Below are 22,341 nucleotides of genomic sequence, written 5' to 3' on the forward strand. Positions count from 1 at the left end.
AAGAAGAGGAGATAACCCATAGGTGGGGGTGGGGGGTGTTCTTTTGATACACACCTTATTTGACTCTACTTACCCAATTAAGAATGAGCATTATGAGCCAAATTCATGGCCCACAATACAGCTTATTTATTCTGGTCGGCAGTGCACAATAGCCTTGTTTCCAGCAAATCCAGAAAAAAAGAGGATTCCCCTTGTATGACTTAATCTTCCAGTGGCAGAGCACCATCATAGCTGCTCCTATGCCACCGCCTTCCAGTATCTGGTCAGGGATTGTGGTAGGGCAAACAGAGATGTGGGGAGGACACCACTGTATCCAAACAATCCCCTGCTGCTAGAGTGGCACTTTGGGGCTCTGGGTAATCTTAAGGCTTCTCAAAGCCACTGCTGACCCTCAGCCTTCCATTTCAGTACCAAGCACAATGTGGTCAGAATAGAGAATCTGCCCCTATTCTGGCTGGGAACAGGAAAAGCTACTTAAGCGAATGGAAAGGCCCATTGACTTCCATGGAGTTTGGATCAGACCCTGATCCAGAACACCGCGTATTGTTAAAAAAGTTTAATTATGTTTCATTTCTGTCTTTATGATACGTTATTAGTGCAAATTCAGGTATTAACTTCACAAATATCTGCTTGGGACATAAAAACAGAAACCAAGGTTTTCTTGGTGCGAAAACATAGAGAAGCCTCCTGCACTGTGACAGAAAAGAAACGGCTGGTTTTAAAAATTAACAGCTTGGGATTATAATGTTTGTTTATTTTCGGTGTTCTTCCCTGATGTCGTTTGCTGCTGTATTGGGAGCAAAGCCATTCTGCAGACACTAAAATAAACCATTTTTTTCTAAGCAGTTTTACAGTTCTAGCACTCCTTGCTTAAACCAAACTCATCTGTTGTAAAGCAACCTCCATCCACCCTGGGCTTCCACATCAAGATAGCAGCTTGGAACAAATGCATACAGAAACCACACAGCAATTTCCACAAGGGCGGCACTGATACTGTACTGGACACTGATGGGCAGGTTCCAGTTCAGTTCCAGGTTCCAGTTAGGGAACTGATGGGCAGGGATCCCCTGGGAAGATAATATGAGGGGGCAAGGAGTCCAGGAGAGCTGGCTGTATTTTAAAGAAGCCTTATGGAGGGCGCAGGAACAAACCACCCCAAAGTGCAGAAAGAATAGCAAATATAGCAGGCGACCAGCTTGGCTTAACAGTGAAATCTTTGGTGAGCTTAAACTCAAAAAGGAAGCTTACAAGAAGTGGAAATTTGGACAGATGACTAGGGAGGAGTATAAAAATATTGTTAGAGCATGTAGGGGTGTAATCAGGAAGGCCAAGGCACAATTGGAGTTGCAGCTAGCAAGGGATGTGAAGGGTAACAAGAAGGGTTTCTACAGGTATGTTAGCAACAGGAAGGTCAGGGAAAGTGTGGGACCCTTACTGAATGGGGGAGGCAACCTAGTTACAGATGATGTGGAAAAAGCTGAAGTACTCAATGTTTTTTTTGCCTTGGTCTTCACAGACAAGGTCAGCTCCCAGACTGCTGCACTGGGCAACACAGTATGGGGAGGAGGTGAGCAGCCATCAGTAGTGAAAGAACAGGTTAAGGACTATTTAGAAAAGCTGGACGTGCACAAGTCCATGGGTCCAGATCTAATGCATTCAAGGGTGCTGAGGGAGTTGGCTGATGTGATTGCAGAGCCATTGGCCATTATCTTTGAAAATTCGTGGCAATCGGGGGAGGTCCCAGACGATTGGAAAAAGGCAAATATAGTGCCCATATTTTAAAAAGGGAAGATAGATAACCCGGGGAACTACAGACCAGTCAGCCTCACTTCAGTTCCTGGTAAAATCATGAAGCAGGTACTCAAGGAATCCATTTTGAAGCACTTGAGGAGAGGAAGGTGATCAGGAACAGTCAAACATGGATTCACCAAGGGCAAGTTATGCCTGACCAACCTGATTGCCTTCTATGATGAGATAACTGGCTCTGCAGATATGGGGAAAGTGGTGGATCTGATGTATCTTGACTTTAGCAAAGCTTTTGATACGGTCTCCCACAGTATTCTTGCCAGCAAGTTAAAAAAGTATGGATTGGATGAATGCACTATAAGATGGATAGAAAGCTGGCTAGATGTTACAGAGCCGCTCATGTATCTAAAACAAAGTCTACTTGTACAATAAAACAATACTCCTTTTATAAAATAATAACCAGGAAAATATATGGAATTAAAAAGGCACCTATGCGAGTAAACTTTTTAAGAACAGAATAATGCAAAACTTACTTTAAAAACTGGATGAACGAAAGTGTGCCTGTTCCTCCTTGACTTTGTTCATGCAGTATTTGTAATCTGTCATCGCAATCCTAGTAAAGCAGTCCAACTGTTCGTTGGTCAATTTGTTCCTCAGTTTTCTTTTCACAATAGTCATTGTTGAAAATGTGGATTTGCAGGTATACATACTGACAAAAAATGAGAGCATTTTTTGCACACAATGTTTCAGAGATGGGTATTATGTATCAGTGAGCATGTTCCAGAAATGATAAACACCTATTTTAAGTTCAGACTTCATGATGTCATTTGTCTGAAGTTCCACAATTTCACTCTTCAGTTTAGCATGGTCAGAACAAATGTCTGTGATAACTGACAGATATGTCAATAATACATGGAGGGGGTTCTCAATTAAATTAAAAAACTCCTTGTACTCCATTACGTCTTTGAATCGAGACTCAAATTCCACCCTCAATTCTCCCAGTACTTGTACAAATGAATTGTAATTGAAGTGTTTCAGAAGCTCAGGATTTTCTGAGGTGACTGCTCTGAGTTTTGGAACGTGAACAAACTGCGTGTCAGGAATGAATAATGTTGTAATCTTGTTTTGAAAAGCAGTTACGACACGCAACATGTAACTAGGAAGTTTCTATTTCCCTTGCAACTGGAGATTTAGCGCATTCAAATGGCAAGTGTTGTCAGTCAAAAATGCCAGCTTAATTATCCACTCTGGATTTTCTAAGTCTTTCTCCTTCTTCCTCTTGGAATTAACGAATCTGAGGAGGGAGACCCAAAAATCTTTCAAGGACCCTGCCACGAGATAACCATCTCACTTTTATCGTGCATCACTAGGCCGCCATATTCTGTCTCGTATTCTTCCAGTAATGCCCGAAACTGCCAGTGATTCAGTGCTCTTGAAACAATAAAATTGACCACCTTTACAACCAACTGCATGACACTTTGCATTTCACTATTTTTAGTATACCCACAATTGCTTCTTGGTGAATGAAACACGGAGAATTTGGGTATTTCCTTTCGTTTCCTCATCAGGCCAATCAATCCATTCTCCTTCCCTCACATATTTGGTGCACCATCTGTACACACAGAAGTTAGCTTTGTCCAGTCCAAGTTATTCTCAGCAAAAAAAAAATCGAGTAGGGCAGTTAAAATGTTTTCCCCTTTTGTTTGACCTTTCAAAGGTATTAAACACAGCAGTTGTTCCCAGAATAATTCTTCCTTGGGGAAATGAACCCAGACACACAATTGTGAGATGTCACATATATCTGTACTTTCATCCACCGCTAAAACATGGTGCTGCCAAAATATCTGCAGTTAATTGTTGTTGGATTTCTTTTCCAATTTCCTCCACCCTTCTCATTACGATTGTGTCAGACAGTTGCAGCCCTTTTATTTGCTTTAGGATTGCATTTCTGTTATTGAAATCAGCACACGGGATTTCCACAGAAGCCAGAAAACACTCTTTAATGATCTCTGCATGAGTAAATGATGTTTTATGTCTTGCTAAAATCCATGCGATTTCAAAAGATGCCTGTCAAACATTCTGCAACAGACCTCGATCTCTATATTATTTTTTTGCTGGCCTTTAAGTAAAGCAGCAAGTTGTCCCATTTTACTTTTTCTTAGGTTACTTCCAAGTGGGTAATTTTTGCTGAAATTTGCATGCGCTGTTGTGTAATGGCATTCTAAATTGCTGCGCTTAAAAGCAGAACATGTCTGCTGACAAGTTAAACAAACAGGCTTCATGCATGTTTCATTAAGCACAAAGAAAAACTCATCAGTCCACTTTTCTTGAAACTTTCAGTTTTCATCTTCCAAAGCACTTTCTCTTTTTTTTGGCTGGCTCTGGGAGCGGGGGGGCTCAGAGCTGAGGCAGGGGCTTGGGGTACAGGAGAGCAGGAGAGGGTATGGAGGGCTGCCCCGGAAGGCTGCAGGTTGGGTGGTGGAAGAGAAATGCTGGTCCAGCATAGCTGGGCCTGCTGTACTCATGCTACATGGGTCTTAATAATGCAGAGCTATTCAGAACCTGCCCATTGAAGGGGGCGGAACTTACTTCGGGCAGCCCTGGCCTCATGCCGCTCCCGGAAGGGGCCAACGCACCCCTGCTGCCCCTGGGGGGCATGTAGCTCTGCACGCTGTGCCTCTCTGCAGGCACTGCCCCCACAACTCCAACTGACCACAGTTCCCCATTTCTGGCCAATAGGAGCTGCGGGGGCGGTGCTTGCAGGCAGGAGCAGGGTGTGGAGATTTCTGCTCTCCCTCCCCCCCGTAGCCGTGGGGTTATGCTGGCCGCTTCCAGGAGCAGCGTGGGGCCGGAGCCTGCCTTAGCGGCAGCCCCCCAGCACTACCAGAGATTGCCGGAGATCATGATCGACAGGGAGCCACACTTAGGGTCGATGGAAGCCGCCACTGGCTCGCAGGCCTTGCAATGAAGAACACTACCTTAGGCCCTGCCCCTGCTCTGCCCCTTCTTCAGAGGCCCCACCCCAGACCCGCCTCTTCTCTGAAGGCCCCGCCACTGCTCCGCCTCTTCCCTTAATGCCCTGCCCCCTACTCACTCCTCTCCCTTCTCTCCCCTGTTGCTTGCTGCTCTCCCCCCTTCAACGCCAGCATAAGCAGCCCCAAGGGACTTGCAAATCCCAGCTCCAGCAGCCCGCCTGGCAGTGTAGGTCAGAAGCGCGCTGCGGCCGCACGGGAACAGCCAGGCAGCCCTGCTGGTGAACTAGGATGCGGACCTCCTGCCCAGCAGCCCCCCACCTCCCTCTGATCTATCTGCCCGGCAGCCCCCCCACCTGCTTGAGCCCTCCCCACCCCGGCGCTGCCTGAGAGCGTGGCCGGGGGAAGTGCTGGCTGGTGAGGCAGGTCACATTCTTTCCCTCCTGGGGCAGGTTTCATGCCCACTGGGAGCCTCTTACCCTGCTCGCCATGGGCCCCTGCACTCTGTCCTCTGCCGCAGCCCTGCAAACCGTGTTTCTCAAAGGGGCGGCTTGCAGCCCGAGCTGGTGCATGTGTGCTGCCGCAGCAGCCGCCGCTTCCAGGGGCGGGTGACAGGCTGTCTCTTCCCCCCATGCCCTCAGTAACCAGACTTATAATGTCCGGTCAGTAGATCCCTTTTCTGGACTTTCCAGTCGAAAACCAGACACCTGGCAAACCTAGTGACAGACCACACCAGAGGATTCTACACATCTCCCTGCACATTTCATGCACAGTTCTATCGTGGATTCTTGTGCAACCATTCAAAGGGAGCTTTGGGGGTGAGATGAGGCAGACTAGAGAGGTTTCGGGGGCAAAGTCAGGCAGACTAGGTGAGATCAGAACAAATAGGCCGATTCAGTTGCCCAAACCTCTGCAATCAGCGACAACAACCAGTACAATACTCCATAAAAGTGAAGGCAGTACACAGACAGGCTGCACTGATACTCCACATCCTGGGGGAATCTATTCCCCTTACCTACACAGAAATATCCTGTCCTAAGTCCATTTTACTCTGACTTTACATAGGGAACGAGGACTTGACCCTCAGAAAATAGGCCGCAGGAAGAACTTAAGTAAACGAATCATGAATGATATTTGGCTTCCAGCATAAGAAAACAACTGTATTATTGTAAGTTATCAGCAGTTTGCACTACTAATCTCTCTCTTCTGAATAAATACTTAAAATGGACCAAGAACTGTAGGAGAGGGAGACTAAACTATAAAATCTGGCCACAGAGATTAGGCATGGAAACAGCTTTCCTGCTGACTGTTAATTATCACAGAAATCAGAGATGGAAAAAATCATATTAAGTCATCTAGTCCTTTCCTTTGTCTGTGCAGGATTGTTCCCCAACGTACATTTTCCAGTGCATTGTCCAGTCTAGTTTTAGTACGACCTAAGTGATATCTTCCAGCACTTTCCTTGGGAAACTATTCCGCATTTCCCCTCTTTAGTAGCAATTGTCCCTGATCACACTTGTGAATCCTCACAATATATTCAAGGTCATAAAAAGAAAACAGAAGTGTTGAAAAAAAAGAAAGTGCTGCTAATATTTTCAAAGATGACAAATGTTAGAAGCAGCCTTGGCTGCTTCATTTTTGTATCTATCTAAGAACTATGTAAACACATGACAGATCATCTATATAGGCAGGGGGGAACATGGGATTAGATACTAAACTGGAATTGAGATACCTGTCCTAATTCTAGCCCATTAGAGTAGGTCAGTCAGACATCTGAAGTACAGAATACATGGCTGTTTACATTGGATATGGATTCAGATTTCTTTTGTATTCATGTTTTTTTACCGCCTTTTGTCTGGATTTTTTAAAATATCCTCGTGGAAAAATCTGATTTTTTGAGGATATTGTTTATTATCATGGCTGCAAAGATACTGTAGATTAATTTACTTGTTCAAATCCATTGCCTGCTTCCTGTTAAACACTGTCTGTCTTTTTTTTTTTTTTTTCATCTGGGATTCCTGGGCTTTTTAGGTACTGCAAGAATCCTCCTCCCTTACTTTTTAAAGCATTTAGGCCCCCGTCTCCTTTCTCAAGAGTATTTTTCACCAGTGTAATTCCACTGATTTTGGCAGAATTACTCAAGATTTACACTATCAGTGACAGGCAAATTATCCCTGCAGTATTTTCTTTATAGCATTTTAAAAAATCAAAACAAACAAACACACACATCCCAAAAAAGTCAACGGAAACTAAAAACAAAACGAAGGACTTTTCCAGCTTCTTTGGAAAGGCCACATGCAACTGATCATGGCAAAACTCCTACAACATCTTAAAAGTGTGACACTTTCTCAGGTTTATTACGGCCAATATGTGCAATAAAATAGTGAGCTGTTCCAGGGAATGGACTTGTCCTGATGTATCTGCTCTTATCAGCAAACTGCAAGAGGTAGATGCACCCACGTTCCATCAGTTCCCAATCTACCAAAACCAGTGCTACTGCTGCTGCTACACATCAAAGGCTCTTTTCATCCTTGCCTCATCAACCACAACATTAAGGGCCTGATTCTCCACTGCCTTGCACCTTGTGTCATCATTGACTTCTGTGAAAATTGGGTGTAAAATGCTACCAAATGAGAACAGAAGCAATTTAAATTCACTTTGCACCGATGCTGCAAGGCAGTGGAGAATCAGGCCCTAAAGAGACCTTTATGTATTTCAGAGCCAACAGGAATTCAAGAAGCAGGTGGTACCACTTTTGTCCAATAACCCTCTGTGACATACCCGGCTACAATTCAGACCAGTGTGGGGCTGTGTTATCCCTGCCCTGCAACTCTGGGTGCCTTACAATGCCTTGCTGAAGTAGCTCCCACCTGAGCTGCTCACAAACAGCCTTCCCGCATGCAAGTCACACCCTCAGTATCTCTGTGTAACTTCAGCCTGCCAGCTACACCCTGACTCTCACCGCCTTGGTTATACTGCAGGGTGACCCCAACACATCCCTAGCTCCAGATCTTTCCCCAGAAATGTATGTCCTGTACTGCTCTGCCCTCTCCTGGACAGTACAACTATATTAAATCTGTTATTCCTTTAAAGGAATGATATGCCAGTTTATTGTCTTACATAGAATTAACCAGACACTTCAATTTAAACACACTGGATTAGATAAAACAGTAAAAAAAAAAGTTTATTAACTACAAAGAGAGAGAGAGAGTTTAACAGAGTACAAGTTATGAGGCATGAAAGTCAGAAATGGTTGGAAAAAAAATAAAGATAAAATGCCTAACTTAACAAACTATATTAGAGTCAAGCAACATTTCTCACCACACGCTTACAGCAAGATTATTGACCAAACCCTTTAGGTCAGGACCACCCACCCCTCATAGAGTTTCTTTGTCTTCTTAGGTGTGATGCCAGAGACAGAAGGCGTGTGTGTGTCTGGGGGTGTTTGTCCCTCCTTTTTATAATTCCAGTCCCCCTCTTGAAAAACATTTCCAGCTGAGAACCAAGAGACAAACAGTCTATGTGGAAGGATGTTCCCTGCTGGCTTTTTTCATCTGTCTGAGCTTTCTTTGTTTTCCCTTCCTGCTTGATGACTCTGTTTATTGCTTAAGTGCAAATTAAGGCAAGCACACATTCTTTTGTTTAGGACAGACCTGTTTGCTGACTTCTGCTTGGGTAGGACTTTGGGGTTTGGAACATGTGTTAATAACATCATACAGGGAAATCTTGTAATTTCACATACAGTGTTGCCTCACATTTTATCAGGACAATACTGAGCAGCAAATTCTGAGTTTTTAAATGATACCTTACATAGCATACCTTGTACAAAGATTATTACAATAGTGTGCTGGGTGTGAAAACAGGGGTCTATTCTGTCACCCCTCTCCCCAACCTGCCATGAAGAGAGATACAAACTAAATCAAGGAGGGGTAACAGCAGTGGATGTGGCTCAAGCACTGATCCTATTATGGAAAAAATATATATTACTACTGCCATAGGGCAACAAGTAGGAATTCTCCTCTGCTGGCTAGCAAGTCAGTACACTCTGAGACATGTGTGTGTCAGATTGACAAAGATGCAGGAGAAGCACTGCTAATTCATGTGCAGTAAATTCTAGTTTCTTTGTTCAGAAGGATGGGGAAGATTTTCTGGAGGGAAAAAACACATATATTGCTCCACAATGCAGTATATATATTGCACAGGAACACTTTTTCCTGCTCAAGTACTAGTACTGTATATTTCCTGCTGGAGCCATCAGCCCCTATTTTGGATACTGGAGACTCGGCCTCATGAGCACCTCAGGTGGAAGAAGGAGACTTCCTTCACAACCTTTCATTACTCATTCTTAATCCACCAGAAGGGGTCACTGCTGAGTGATGTGCAGAACTCCTCCTGACTCCAGTGCTGAGTGGACTAACTGGAGATAGTAGAGAGACAAGTTGGGTGAGGTAATATCTTTTATTGGACCAACTTCTATTGGTGAGAGAGCTCTGTGTAAGCTTGAAAGCTTGTCTCTCTCACCAACAGAAGTTGGTCCAATAAAAAGATATTACCTCACCCACCTTGTCTCTCTAATATCCTGGGACCAAAATGGCTACAACAAGACTGCATATAACTGGAGATATGGCAGAGGAAGAGAAAGAAAAATACACCTTTATAGATCAATCGGATAACCATCCACCCAGAACCAAAGACTTTGTTTTGAATTTAATCTTGGTTCAGTTTGGTCTTTATTCATGTGGGGCCCATAACAAGATTTTGGGGTACAGCATATGCACACACACAACATATTCCCAACCTTTTTTCAGAACAAACAAACAGGCTTGGTGAAATTACAACATGGCTCATTTATGACCACAGACAAAAATACTGAAAGGTTCATTTTAGTTTTCCAATAGCTTCACTGTGAACTCTGAAAAATACAGAACAGATAAATGTGTATGAAATAATGGAATTTAGAACTTCACAACACACTTACATTGTTACATGCCAGACAGCCCCCTAAATGACCTCTACTCTGCTGCCTTGCCACCTTGCAATAACTTAGAATACTCCATTTAAAATATATATTTTAGCAAAGCATCAAGCAAAGAGGTGTGTACAGAGTTATAGAAATACTTCCTGATGGTTCATAAAAAGTAACGTGAATGATTTAACACAGGTTGGTTCTGGGAGTGAAATGGGAAGAGAAAAGCAGTTAATAAAAATGTTAACACTCAGCTCTTGCATATGAATAACCTAACAAAGGAGGTCTCTTAAGTTTTAAGAATGATGTCTGTCCGGTTGACAGAATCTTACCTCCAGCACTCTTCCAGTGATGTACTTCTCACAGTTATCACATCTTATGCCAAACTTAGCATGATAGTCCATTTCACAGTATGGAGCGCCATCCCTAGAGAAAAGACAGACAATACTTGGATAGCTTCAAAGATGCCTATGGCTCCCCTAGCAGATTACCCAGCTAAACCTTATTGGCATTTCAGGAGAGATTGATTACAGACTTCTTTTCCCTCCCATTTATTAATGTGGTAAAGACCTGAATAATTGATTAACAGGAAATTACACTTGGCTCATCCAAATCTGACTCCGCCAAATTGATCTCAATCCCACTTTCCTTCTTCGTCACTGTATTCAGCAGTTTCCTCTTTCTCCATAATAAGATCAAATGTCTCTTACGCTCAAACACATTATAGTACTTGCTTTGATGGTCTTACTCATTAACTTATACCATGTGTTTCCCACTCTGAGAAATAACTCAGTCCCTATTTCCATTTACTTTTCTATCCTTTTTTATTTGTCGTCTAAACCCACTTTGAGCCTGAATTACACAGGAATAATTGCTCATTTGCTAATGCTTAATTCCATGGACACACTTTTGAGTTAGGAACTTTCAAAGTGCATCAAGATGCCAATGTCTTCTCTGTAGAAGGTGACTATGCAGAGCTCAATCTAAGTGACAGAAAGGTCTTGGAAATATGCCCAGGCATTCAGTAAACAGCAGGATTTTGGGTGGTTTTATCTGCAGGATTTAAAATGATGAACAATCCAAATTTACAAAGGCATGCAATGGGAGCTCTAAATCTCAGCTTTGGCGCTAAATAAATCGTAGCCATTTATGTTACCCTAATTAATGAAAACAGATTATATTACACCGCAAATAACTCATCAGAAATCTACTTGGATCCTAACTGATCTATAGTAAAGAGTTCCAACCACTATTTAAAATAACCTCATACAAGAAGCAAATATCTGGATCATTTCCATCCATTGTGCTACACCTAAACTAAGACCTAATAGCCTTATTTTCACAGGTTAGGGAGTGTTTGTGTGTGAAATATATAGAAGCTATTTTATACAATACAATGCCATGAGGTAACACAAAGCTCTTTTCATTTTCAATGCATTTTACAACACTAGTTCTCACCACACCCCTGTGAGGTAGGCAGATATTATTTTATTACTATATATGCTTTCTACTCTCTCAACCCCAAATCCCTGAAGGTTCCTCCACAGCATATGGGCCTTACACTAATTGCTTAAGATGTTCTTCTCTGTCAAACATATAGTGCAAACTCCATACCAAATGAAGAATGGCGTGGATAAGGGAAGAGTTTTAGCCCCCGAGAGTATGTCTACACAGCAAAGAAAAACCCCCGAATGACCCCTGCCAGCCAATTTGGCCTTGCAGGGCTCGGGTTTTGGGGCTGTTTCATTGCTGTGTAGACTTCCAGGCTCAGGCTGGCACCCAGGCTCCAGCCCCAGCCCAGAAGTCTACACAGCAAAGGAAACAGCCCCGCAGCCCGAGCCCCGTGAACCTGACGCGGCTGGCACAGGCCAGCCATGGGTTTTTCTTTGCTGTGTAGACATACCCAGAATGTAGGTAAGAGGAGGGGAAAAAATCAATTAACTCAGGGGAGGCACACATGGAGCTAAACTGCAGCAATGTTGCCCCTTTTAGACCTGAGTGGCTAGTCAAAGTTCAGGGCGCTGGAGATGTTCCCATGGGAAATAGAAATTGATGGAGTCTGGTATTTTCTTTGATGCCATATTAGTTTACAAGGAATATAAAAAGTCCTCCTTCTACGAATGCAGGAGAAACAAAGAACAAAAGGAACAGTTTCTTAACTTTCAGGCCCAAGCCCCTTTAGGCAACAGAGCCAAAAGCTCTCTAGCTTTTTCCAGGTTCACACTGTGGGCACAGTAGGCTGTGTGGTTTTTGCGCTCTCTCTCCCTGTTCTTGTCTTTTTCAGTCTTTTTGTCCCTTTACCCAAAACAATTCTCTGCCAAAAGCTCCTGGGCAGGTTCACACACTCCTATTGTCTTAGGTTGGGTTTTTTGCTTACACTTATGGTAACTGAAGGGTGAGCTCACACCTATCAATGTCAATGGGGTTTTAGCTCAACCCAGGACTACATTTCACCGTGCTCCTTACAGTAAAAACAACAAGCTGCATTCTGACATATGCAAACTTTATTACACCCGAATTGGAATTAGAGCTGTTCAAAAAATTACAAAACTGAAAGATTTTCAACAAGAAAAGGATACACTTTTACAATTCCCCTCCATATTTCAACCCACTCTCATTGGAATTTTTGTGTATCCATACGGCAGGAAAAAAATCATTTCATATTATACTAGACTTTTAGCAATTAATCTTGCTAAAAAAATTACTGTTCATCTGCGTATTTCAAAATACTATTTTTGATATGGTGAATAGAAAATATTAGTCCTCAGTAATCTTGCTTCATTTTAACTATGGAGTTAGGTAAATGTCACCCACTTCTAACCTCCTAATTCACCTCTGCACTATAAGTTAGTCGTGTTAAAAAGGACAGTCATGTACCTAAATTCCTTCCAAGGAGCTCATTGTGCTTTATAAACATTAGCAAATTAATCCTCTAACACAGGTGATGCAGCAAATATTTCCTCTCATTTTAACGGATGGAGAAACTGAAACACATAGGTAAGTGACTTGCCCAAGGCTACCACAGACATTCCAGGTCACCTTGGGCAAATCACTTCACTATCTACCTCAGTCTCTTAGGGAGAAATTAACCCCTCTTCTGAAGACCAGTAAAAAGACTATGTTCCACTCAAGCCCTCAAAACAGGGCCTCAGTGGAACTTGAACAGGCTTTGAGCTGCCTCTCAGCATAGCTGTTAAATTCAGTGTAAGCAGTCAAATCCTCTGTGATCACAAGGATTTGGAGTGACACAAAGACCAGAAATGTATCACCTTGATCAACATTTTTAGGATATTCTTCCTAGTAGGAAACACTGTGGGAGGGGACAATATTTTTATTCACATCCCAGCACCAGTGTAATTTGTCAAACACAGATAATAGAGTCTGCTCAAAAGAGGGCCAGTACTAGAAGAGCAGGACAGGTATAGGTAAGGAGTGAGGGGCTGGATTTGCAAAAGCACCAAAGTAACATAGCAGCATAAGACCCATCGATATTGTGGTCCTAAATCACTTAGGTGCATAGGCAGAGTCTTGGGTAGAAGATTGCACTTACCCTTTCTCCGTATGCCTGGCTCAAGCTAGCAGTATTATTTCTTCACTTTCACTAACAATTTGAAAATTTGAGAAAGAAAAATCTATGCTTGTATAATTACCAAAGAATTCAAGTACAGTCTTAAGAACATGCAACAACACAACAGGCTAACCAAACACCTTTTTGCTAACAGATGATGAAAATGAGCTAGAGACTATAAGGATTGGTCAGCTTCTCTCATTCCAACTTACTTGCTGATGTACTCTGCATTCAGAAGTTTGCCACACGTCTTGCATTTAAAACAGCCCAAATGCCAATGTTTGTCCAAAGCTACCAACGACTGTCCATTTTTTATTTCTGAACCACAGCCCCCACAATCTGTAAAAGAAAAATCCTCTGCAAAATTAATCCTATGCTTTATGCATAACTGATCATGAGCATGCAATAGTACAGGTTACTGCAAGACAAGTATCCATTGGTGTTATCATAGTAACTGCACCAGGAAATTTTGAATCTCATTACCTGCTGCCCACCCATGTGTGCTTCATTCTGGGTGGCAAGTTGGATAGATATAATATCACTGACAGGGTGACTACTTAAAAGAAACAGTTTTTCTAATGAGGTGGATTTTGCAGGTACTTTAGTACATTTACAGTGTATGTATACAATATGCAGTATTGCCAACCCCAAGCTTTTCAAAACTTGTAAGTCAGGTACCCCAAAGTCATGAAATTGTCCGAAAAACAATCCCATTTTTAAAAATAATAAATTTCAGGTTCTTATTATTTGTCCTGTTTTTTGAGTCTTTGGGTTACACTTAGGTCATGTTTTCAGGCTTTTTTATGCAACCATGAGGGTCAGAAACTTACTTAAAAATAGGAAAGCTAAAAGTTTCATGTAATAGCTTGCCTCCAGGAGCTGGGGCTTTAAGAAAAAACACCAAGTTTCATAAGACTCACTATCAAAACATGAAAGTTGGTAACATAGGATGTACCACATGTAAAAGTCAATCACTAGCTACATATTTTTTACTTATTTATGTAATGCACTTACCAACATTAACAAAGTTCTAAGCACATATACAAAAATTCCAGCATCACACAACTTATTAACATTAGCAAACTAGGCTATGTCCAAGTAGCACCAGACCCCACCTACACTCACTCATTCCAGCTCAAAGATTCAGGGTACGATTTAAAAAGTAGGTTTTTAAAGCTTCCAAGTCCTTATTTAGGCACCTAAATAAGTGATCTGATTTACTTAAGTGCAGAGTATCCAGCTGCTCCCACTGAATTCCCACTAAGCAAATTCATCACTCAAATTTGGAAGAAAAATATGGAGCATTTTTGTGTGTGGGGGCGGGGCTTGGTCTACACTACAGACTTATGTCGGTATAACTATGTTGCTTGGGAGTGTGGAAAATCCACAGCGATGCAGTTATACCTACCTAACCACCAGTGTTGATGGGAGGGTTTCTCCTGTTGACATAGCTACTGCCTCTCAGGGAGGTGCAGTACCTATGGCAACGGGAGAAGCTCTCATCGACATAGGTAGCTTCCTCACTAAGTGCTACAGCAGCACAGCTGCATCCGTGCGGCTGCACCGCTTCAGCATTGTATGTGTAGACAAACCCTAAGTGAAGTAGTAAGAAGATTTATATTAAATCAGGCCATCTTCTGATATTACCAGCTCAGTTTGAACATTGAGTAAATAAGAAAAACTTAGCTTTAAGTCCCTAGAAGCAGATGAAACTTGCCATAAAAGTTTAAAAGCAACAACAAACATGTAAGTAGATAATCACTATGAAGAGCTGTATCAAAGCAAAACAATTTGCAAAGGAATGGAACTGGCCAAACATGTAGCCTTGGGGAGCACTCTCAGCTCTTCCCAGGGCAAACCTCATGGTATTAATGTAAAAAAGGAGAATGATACCAACCTAGAAAAACACCATCACTTCTAATTAGCATGCAAAATACAAGGTACTCTTCCTCATTCACTACTTTCAGAGTCCCATAAAAGTCTCAAGCTAATGAAAGCTTCCATTGCTTAGGAGTGCAATAAAATAAAAGAGGACTAGATGTTCCCAGTTATCTTGTATTCAGGTCAGTACTATTAAAACAGTAATGTCTCTATAGATTTAAATGGATTCAAGAAGCAGTGGTGCTCAGAGTGGAATATTTTAAGAGACAGAGAAGATACATTAGTGGTGTGTTTTTATTTTCAGAGGGGACTACTTTCAAGATTGGGAGTGTGGTATCAGGACTCCAATATACCCAAAGCATAATGCTCGTGCTTAGTTCTGGGATCACAATAGTACTTATAACAGAGTGCTCATATAACATGTCTCACCTTTGAATTGTAACCCACTGGTAAGTGTGTGTTACAAGTCCCTCTCAGTGCCAATTCACAGACAACACAAGTTGTTACAGCTCCCAGTTATGGAGCTTCAGCTCAAGCTGTAGCAGCTCCTTCATTTAGTTCAGGAGGTCCCTAGTTCAATCCCCAGCATGTTCGCCAAGATGGTGGCTGTCACATAGCACTTTACAAACATTAATCAGTTAAAAGAACAGGAGTACTTGTGGCACCTTAGAGACTAATGAATTTATTTGAGCATAAGCTTTCGTGGGCTACAGCCTACTTCATCAGATGCATAGAATGGAACACACAGAAAGAAGATATTTATACATACAGAGAACATGAAAAGGTGGGAGTAGCCATACCAACTGTAAGAGGCCAATCAATTGAGATGAGCTATCATCAGCAGGAGAGAGAAAAAAACCTTTGAAGTGATAATCGAGATGACCCATAGAAGGTGTGAGGATATTTTAACATATTTTAACATGAGGAAATAGATTCAATTAGTGTAATGACCCAACCATTCCCAGTCTCTGTTCAAACCTAAGTTAATTGTATCTAATTTGCATATTAATTCAAGTTCAGCAGTCTCTCTTTGGAGTCTGTTTTTGAAGTTTTTTTGTTGCAAAATTGCCACCTTCAGGTCTGTCACTGAGTGGTTAGAGAGATTGAAGTGTTCTCCCATTGGTTTTTGAATATTATGATTCCTGATGTCAGATTTGTGTCCATTTATTCTTTTGCGTAGAGACTGTCCGGTTTGGCCAATGTACATGGCAGAGGGGCATTGCTGGCACATGATGGCATATATCACGTTGCTAGATGTGCAGGTGAATGAGCCCCTAATGGCGTGGCTGATGTGATGAGGTCCTATGATGGTGTCACTTGAATAGATATGTGGACAGAGTTGGCATCGGGCTTTGTTGCAAGGATAGGTTCCTGGGTTAGTGTTTATGTTGTATGGTGTGCGGTTGCTGGTGATTATTTGCTTCAAGTTGGGGGGCTCTCTGTAAGCGAGGACTGGTCTGTCTCCCAAGATCTGTGAGAGTGAGGGATCATCTTTCAGGATAGGTTGTAGATCTTTGATGATGCGCTGGAGAGGTTTTAGTTGGGGGCTGAAGGTGACGGCTAGTGGCGTTCTGTTATTTTCTTTGTTGGGCCTGTCCTGTAGTAGGTGACTTCTGGGTACTCTTCTGGCTCTGTCAATCTGTTTTTTCACTTCAGCAGGTGGGTATTGTAGTTTTAAGAATGCTTGATAGAGATCTTGTAAGTGTTTGTCTCTGTCTGAGAGATTGGAGCAAATGCGGTTGTATCTTAGAGCTTGGCTGTAGACAATGGATCGTGTGGTGTGTCCTGGATGGAAGCTGGAGGCATGTAGGTAAATATAGCGGTCAGTAGGTTTCTGGTATAGGGTGGTGTTTATGTGACCATCACTTATTAGCACAGTAGTGTCTAGGAAATGGACCGCTTGTGTGGATTGGTCTAGGCTAAGGTTGATGGTGGGATGGAAATTGTTAAAATCATGGTGGAATTCCTCGAGGGCTTCTTTTCCATGGGTCCAGATGATGAAGATGTCATCAATGTAGCGCAAGTAGAGTAGGGGCGTTAGGGGACAAGAGCTAAGGAAGCGTTGTTCTAAGTCAGCCATAAAAATGTTGGCATACTGTGGGGCCATGCGGGTACCCATAGCAGAGCCGCTGACTTGAAGGTATATATTGTTCCCAAATGTGAAATAGTTGTGGGTGAGGACAAAGTCACAAAGTTCAGCCACCAGGTTAACCGTGATATTATCGGGGATACTGTTCCTGATGGCTTGTAGTCCATCGCTGTGTGGAATGTTGGTGCAGAGGGCTTCTACATCCATAGTGGCCAGGATGGTGTTTTCTGGAAGATCACCGATGGACTGTAGTTTCCTCAGGAAGTCAGTGGTGTCTCGAAGATAGCTGGGAGTGCTGGTAGCATAGGGCCTGAGGAGAGAGTGCACATAGCCAGACAATCCTGCTGTTAGGGTGCCAATGCTTGAGATGATGGGGTGTCCGGGATTTCCAGGTTTATGGATCTTGGGTAGCAAATAGAATACCCCTGGTTGGGGTTCTAGGCATGTGTCTGTAAAGATCTGTTCCTGTGCTTTTTCAGGGAGTTTCTTGAGCAGATGGTGTAGTTTCTTTTGTTAATCATCAGTGGGATCAGAGGATAATGGCCTGTAGAATGTGGAGTTAGAGAGCTGCCTAGCAGCCTCTTGTTCATATTCCAACTTATTCATGAAGTAGGCTGTAGCCCACGAAAGCTTATGCTCAAATAAATTCGTTAGTCTCTAAGGTGCCACAAGTACTCCTGTTCTTTTTGCGGATACAAACTAACATGGCTGCTACTCTGAAACCTGTCATTAATCAGTTAATGCATAACACCATCCTTGTACTTTATGCAATAGGCAATTATCACTAGGCAGAAAGGTGAAAATGTCTTTCCCAAAGTCTCAGAGACAGAAGTTCAAAGCTCCCAGTCCTATCCTCTCCAGGTGCTCCACTGGATTTAGTAAGATTTCCATGAGGTTGGCACTCAGATTCATACTGTGACAGTTCACATAATGCTGGATTCAAGCCCTAGTACATCAGCTTAAAAAAAAGACATGAATTCAATTAAAGGTATTTTCACAGCAGTTACTACTGCTGGCTGTGCTATGGGAAGGTCAGATCATGTGGGTTGGAGAAAAGATGCATGTATTTCTAAGTTAAACTATTCCTGAAACAATGTCCATCACTGATGACAGAATTCAAATCCAAACCACTAAAAGGGAAAGCCATTCACAATGTCTCTTCTGTGTAGGGACAGTATCTTTGTCTGTATTTGCATAGTATTCAGTACAAGAGGGTTATCATCCTGACTGGGGTCTATAGGTGCTACTGTATAATAATCAGGGTAGGTCAAAATGTGTCAAATATTTAAAACTGTAATGCAAATTTTGTATTTCAATGAAGAAAAAGTGGCAAACATTTTCACAATTCCGGCTCCCCTCCCCCACTACTCCCATTTTTTGATCAGCTAGATCAATAATCATAAGAAGAGAGACATCCAGCTAAGGAGCAAGAACGTCAGTCTGGTTAAGCAACAGCTATAAAAGAAGACAATTGACAGTGATTCAGAAGCTGCACAGATCTCCATGATTAAATGATGACCTACTATAGCCTGTCAAACCTGCAGTGCCTTGAAAGCAGAACTGGAAGGAAAAATAAATAAGGGAGCTCTCGAGGTTTACTAGCAGAATTATCTGGAATATACTAATGAGAAAGAAGAATGCATAAAATCTAGGGTGTGATGACAGATTCAAGTCTTTAAGCAGTTGCAGTCTAAAAAGAAAGGATTTGAAAATAAGTATTTTCAAGATAAGCTTAAAAAGGTGTTAAAATATGCAGAGATTGTGAGAAAAAGCAATGATCTCATTATAAACAAAGTGATACTAGCATCATATTCACAGTAATCTCCCTTCTCTTCCATGCGAGCTCAGTTATTATTGGAGGAAGTTATTAAAGACAGTTTGATAGAGAAAAGGCAGAACCAGGAATACTAAGACGTCCAGAGTCATTTAGAGACACCAGAAAGGAAAACAAACAAGTCTTTTAAGGAGGGGAAAAAAGATGCACAAAGCCATTCAAGACCCAGGAAGATTGTTGCTGGTAAAGTGATTCCAAATCAGAGGAGTCCATTATAAATTTTTGAAAAAACAACTTTCTTAGCATAATTTCTGTTTAAAATAAAAGGTGCATTTAGTTGCTTAAATGTGATACCAATAAGACTACAAACAAGATAGCCTAAAGAAGTGTAATAGTACCAGCATTTTAATGAGCACGGAATTACAAGTGATGTTTGTTTGCCTTTGGTGGATTTGTGAAGCATGAGGAAAGTTATAATGTGTCTCTTTAAGACCATTACGCTGAACCCCAGCACAGCTGGAAATCAGCCTAGGGCAAAAGCCTTTACAGTGTGGAGCAGATTGCTGGAGCTCTGCTAATAAATTAACCCCACACTTGGGCCTGTGCCCAGACCTACTCCCACAAGACACTACACACCTCAGTATAGGTTCTCTAATAGAAAGCAGTAATCTGTTTGGGAACCTGCATGTACCAGGGGTTTTATTTGGTAATCTAATCTGATCTCATCTGTAGAATTTTATTTTTACAGACTTAGTACAATACGATGTATTTGGTTGTCATTCACTCTACATCTTATTCAAGCTTTTGGCTGTCTGAAAAGAATTTTTGGGTGTATTTCTTTTAACAGATCTTTTTCCTATTACATTTTGGACAATTAAAAACAAATACTGCAGTTGCTATGCCAACTGTGCCTGTTTATGTAAGTCTTTGTCTACTTGCCTCTGAGGTAACATCCTTTGCTGACTCATTTCTCTTCAACCAATAGGTCTGTGTAGGATACAAATGAATTTGCTGATATATTTTGATATATTCTCCTTAATACACATTGTCAGAAAAAGTTTTACAGAGAGAGTCCATCAGAAACTAAAGAGAAAAGGAAGGTGTTTATTCATATAACAATTAAAGATGCAGTAGTGCAGGATGGGAGCAGAGAGAGAGAAGGAGATTCCCATTTTTCCTCCAAATCATTAAGTGTAGGGGGGGAGGGGATTGAATAGAGAAAGAGAGGAGGCCAGAACTGAAGTGAACAGATAGGGATACTAGAAGATCTAATGTCAGAGAATTAGAGTTCAGCAAGTCCACAGAGATTTCCTGAAAGAAAACAGAGCATTCCTCTGGATTCAGAGATAAATAGGCTGATGAATAAGGCTGCACAGTTGGCATCTTGGTCTTAGAGCCAAGTCAAACTCACATGATTGTGCTAGATGGGATAACCTGGAATAAAAATTGGTCAGCATTTTCCCCGGTCCTTGTCTCAGTTGCCTGGAAACAAATGTTTCATGCACCAGTTTCTTTTATGGAGAGAAGTGCTAGTCAAAATAAAATGGCTATTAAAATAAAAAACTCAATAATAATATGGGATTTCAACTATCCCCATACTGAATGGGTCCATGTCACCTCAGGAAGGGATGCAGAGATAAAGTTTCTTGACACCTTAAATGACTGCTTCTTGGAGCAGAGCTAGTCCTGGAACCCACAAGAGGAGAGGCAGTTCTTGATTTAGTCTTAAGTGGAGCACAGGATCAGGTCCAAGAGATGAATATAGCTGGACCGCTTGGTAATAGTGACCATAATATAATTAAATTTAACATCCCTGTGACAGGGAAAACACCACAGCGGCCCAACACTCTAGCATTTAATTTTAGAAAGGGGAACGACACAAAAATGAGGAGGTTAGTTAAACAGAAATTAAAAGGTACAAGACCAAAAGTAAAACCCTGCAAGCTGCATGGAAACTTTTTAAAGACATCATAATAGAGGCTCAACTTAAATGTATACCCCCAAATTAAAAAACATAGTAAGAGAACCAAAAAGAGCCACCGTGGCTAAACAATAAAGTAAAAGAAGCAGTAAGAGGCAAAAAGGCATCCTTTAAAGAGTGAAAGTTAAACCCTAATGAGGAAAATAGAAAGGAGCATAAACTCTGGCAAATGAAGTGTAAAAATATAATTAGGAAGGCCAAAAAAGAATCTGAAGAACAGCTAGCCAAAGACTTGAAAAGTAATAGAAAAAAAACATTTTAAGTACATCAGAAGCAGGAAGCCTGCTAAACAACCAGTGGGGCCACTGGATGATTGAGATGCTAAAGAAAGCACTCAAGGATAATAAGGCGATTGCGAAGAAACTAAATGAATTTTTTGCATCCATCTTCACAGTTGAGGATGTGAGGGAGATTCCCAAACCTGAGCCATTCTTTTTAGGTGACAAATCTGAGGAACTCTTGCAAATTGAGGTGTCATTAGAGGAGATTCTGGAACAAATTGATAAACTAAACAGTAATAGGTCATTAGGACCAAATGGTATTCACCCAAGATTTCTGAAGGAACTAAACCGTGAAATTGCAGGACTACTGTCGTCTGTAATCATTTAAATCAGCTTCTGTACCAAATGACTCGAGGATAGCTAATGTGACGCCAATTTTTAAAAGGGGCTACAGAGGTGACCCCGGCAATTACAGGCCGGTAAGCCTGACTTCAGTACTGGGCAAACTGGTTGAAACTATAGTAAAGAACAAAATTGTCAGACACATAGATGAACATAATTTGTTGGAGAAGAGTCAACGTGGTTTTTGTAAAGGGAAATCATGCCTCATCAATCTATTAGAATTATTTGAAGGGGTCAACAAGCATGTGGACAAGGGGGAACCAGTGGATATAGTGTATTTAGATTTTCAGAAAGTCTTTGACAAGGTCCCTCACCAAAGGCTCTTAAGCAAAGTAAGGAGTCATGGGATACAAGGGAAGGTTCTCTCCTGGATTGGTAACTGATTACAAGATAGAAAACAAAGGGTAGGAATAAATGGTCAATTTTCAGAATGGAGAGAGGTAAATAGTGGTGTCTCCCAAGGGTCTGTACTGGGACCAGTCCTATTCAACATATTCGTAAATGATCTGGAAAAAGGGGTAAACAGTGAGGTAGCAAAATTTGCAGATGATACAAAACTACTCAAGATAGTTAAGTCCCAGGCAGACTGCGAAGAGTTACAAAAGGATCTCTCAAAACTGGGTGACTGGGCAACAAAATGGCAGATGAAATTCAATGTTGATAAATGCAAAGTAATGCACATTGGAAAACATAATCCCAACTATACATATAAAATGATGGGGTCTAAATTAGCTGTTACCT

General features: G+C 41.7%; 1 protein-coding gene across 11 annotated transcripts in view; it reads right to left on the minus strand.

Moving 5' to 3' along the window:
* ABLIM2 (actin binding LIM protein family member 2) overlaps nt 1–22,341 on the minus strand; it is a 222,021-nt gene that overhangs the window by 107,815 nt on the left and 91,865 nt on the right. For all 11 annotated transcript variants that reach the window (XM_024208347.1, XM_024208353.1, XM_024208355.1 and 8 more), the window contains 2 exons: nt 13,465–13,591; nt 10,017–10,110 (listed from right to left, as the gene is read on the minus strand). In XM_024208347.1, coding sequence (XP_024064115.1) covers nt 10,017–10,110; nt 13,465–13,591 — 221 coding nt within the window. The remainder of the gene's footprint in view (nt 1–10,016; nt 10,111–13,464; nt 13,592–22,341) is intronic.

This window comes from Terrapene carolina, unplaced genomic scaffold (genome assembly GCF_002925995.2).
Source record: "Terrapene carolina triunguis isolate 2854851 unplaced genomic scaffold, T_m_triunguis-2.0 Scaffold66, whole genome shotgun sequence".
NCBI lineage: Eukaryota > Metazoa > Chordata > Testudines > Emydidae > Terrapene > Terrapene triunguis.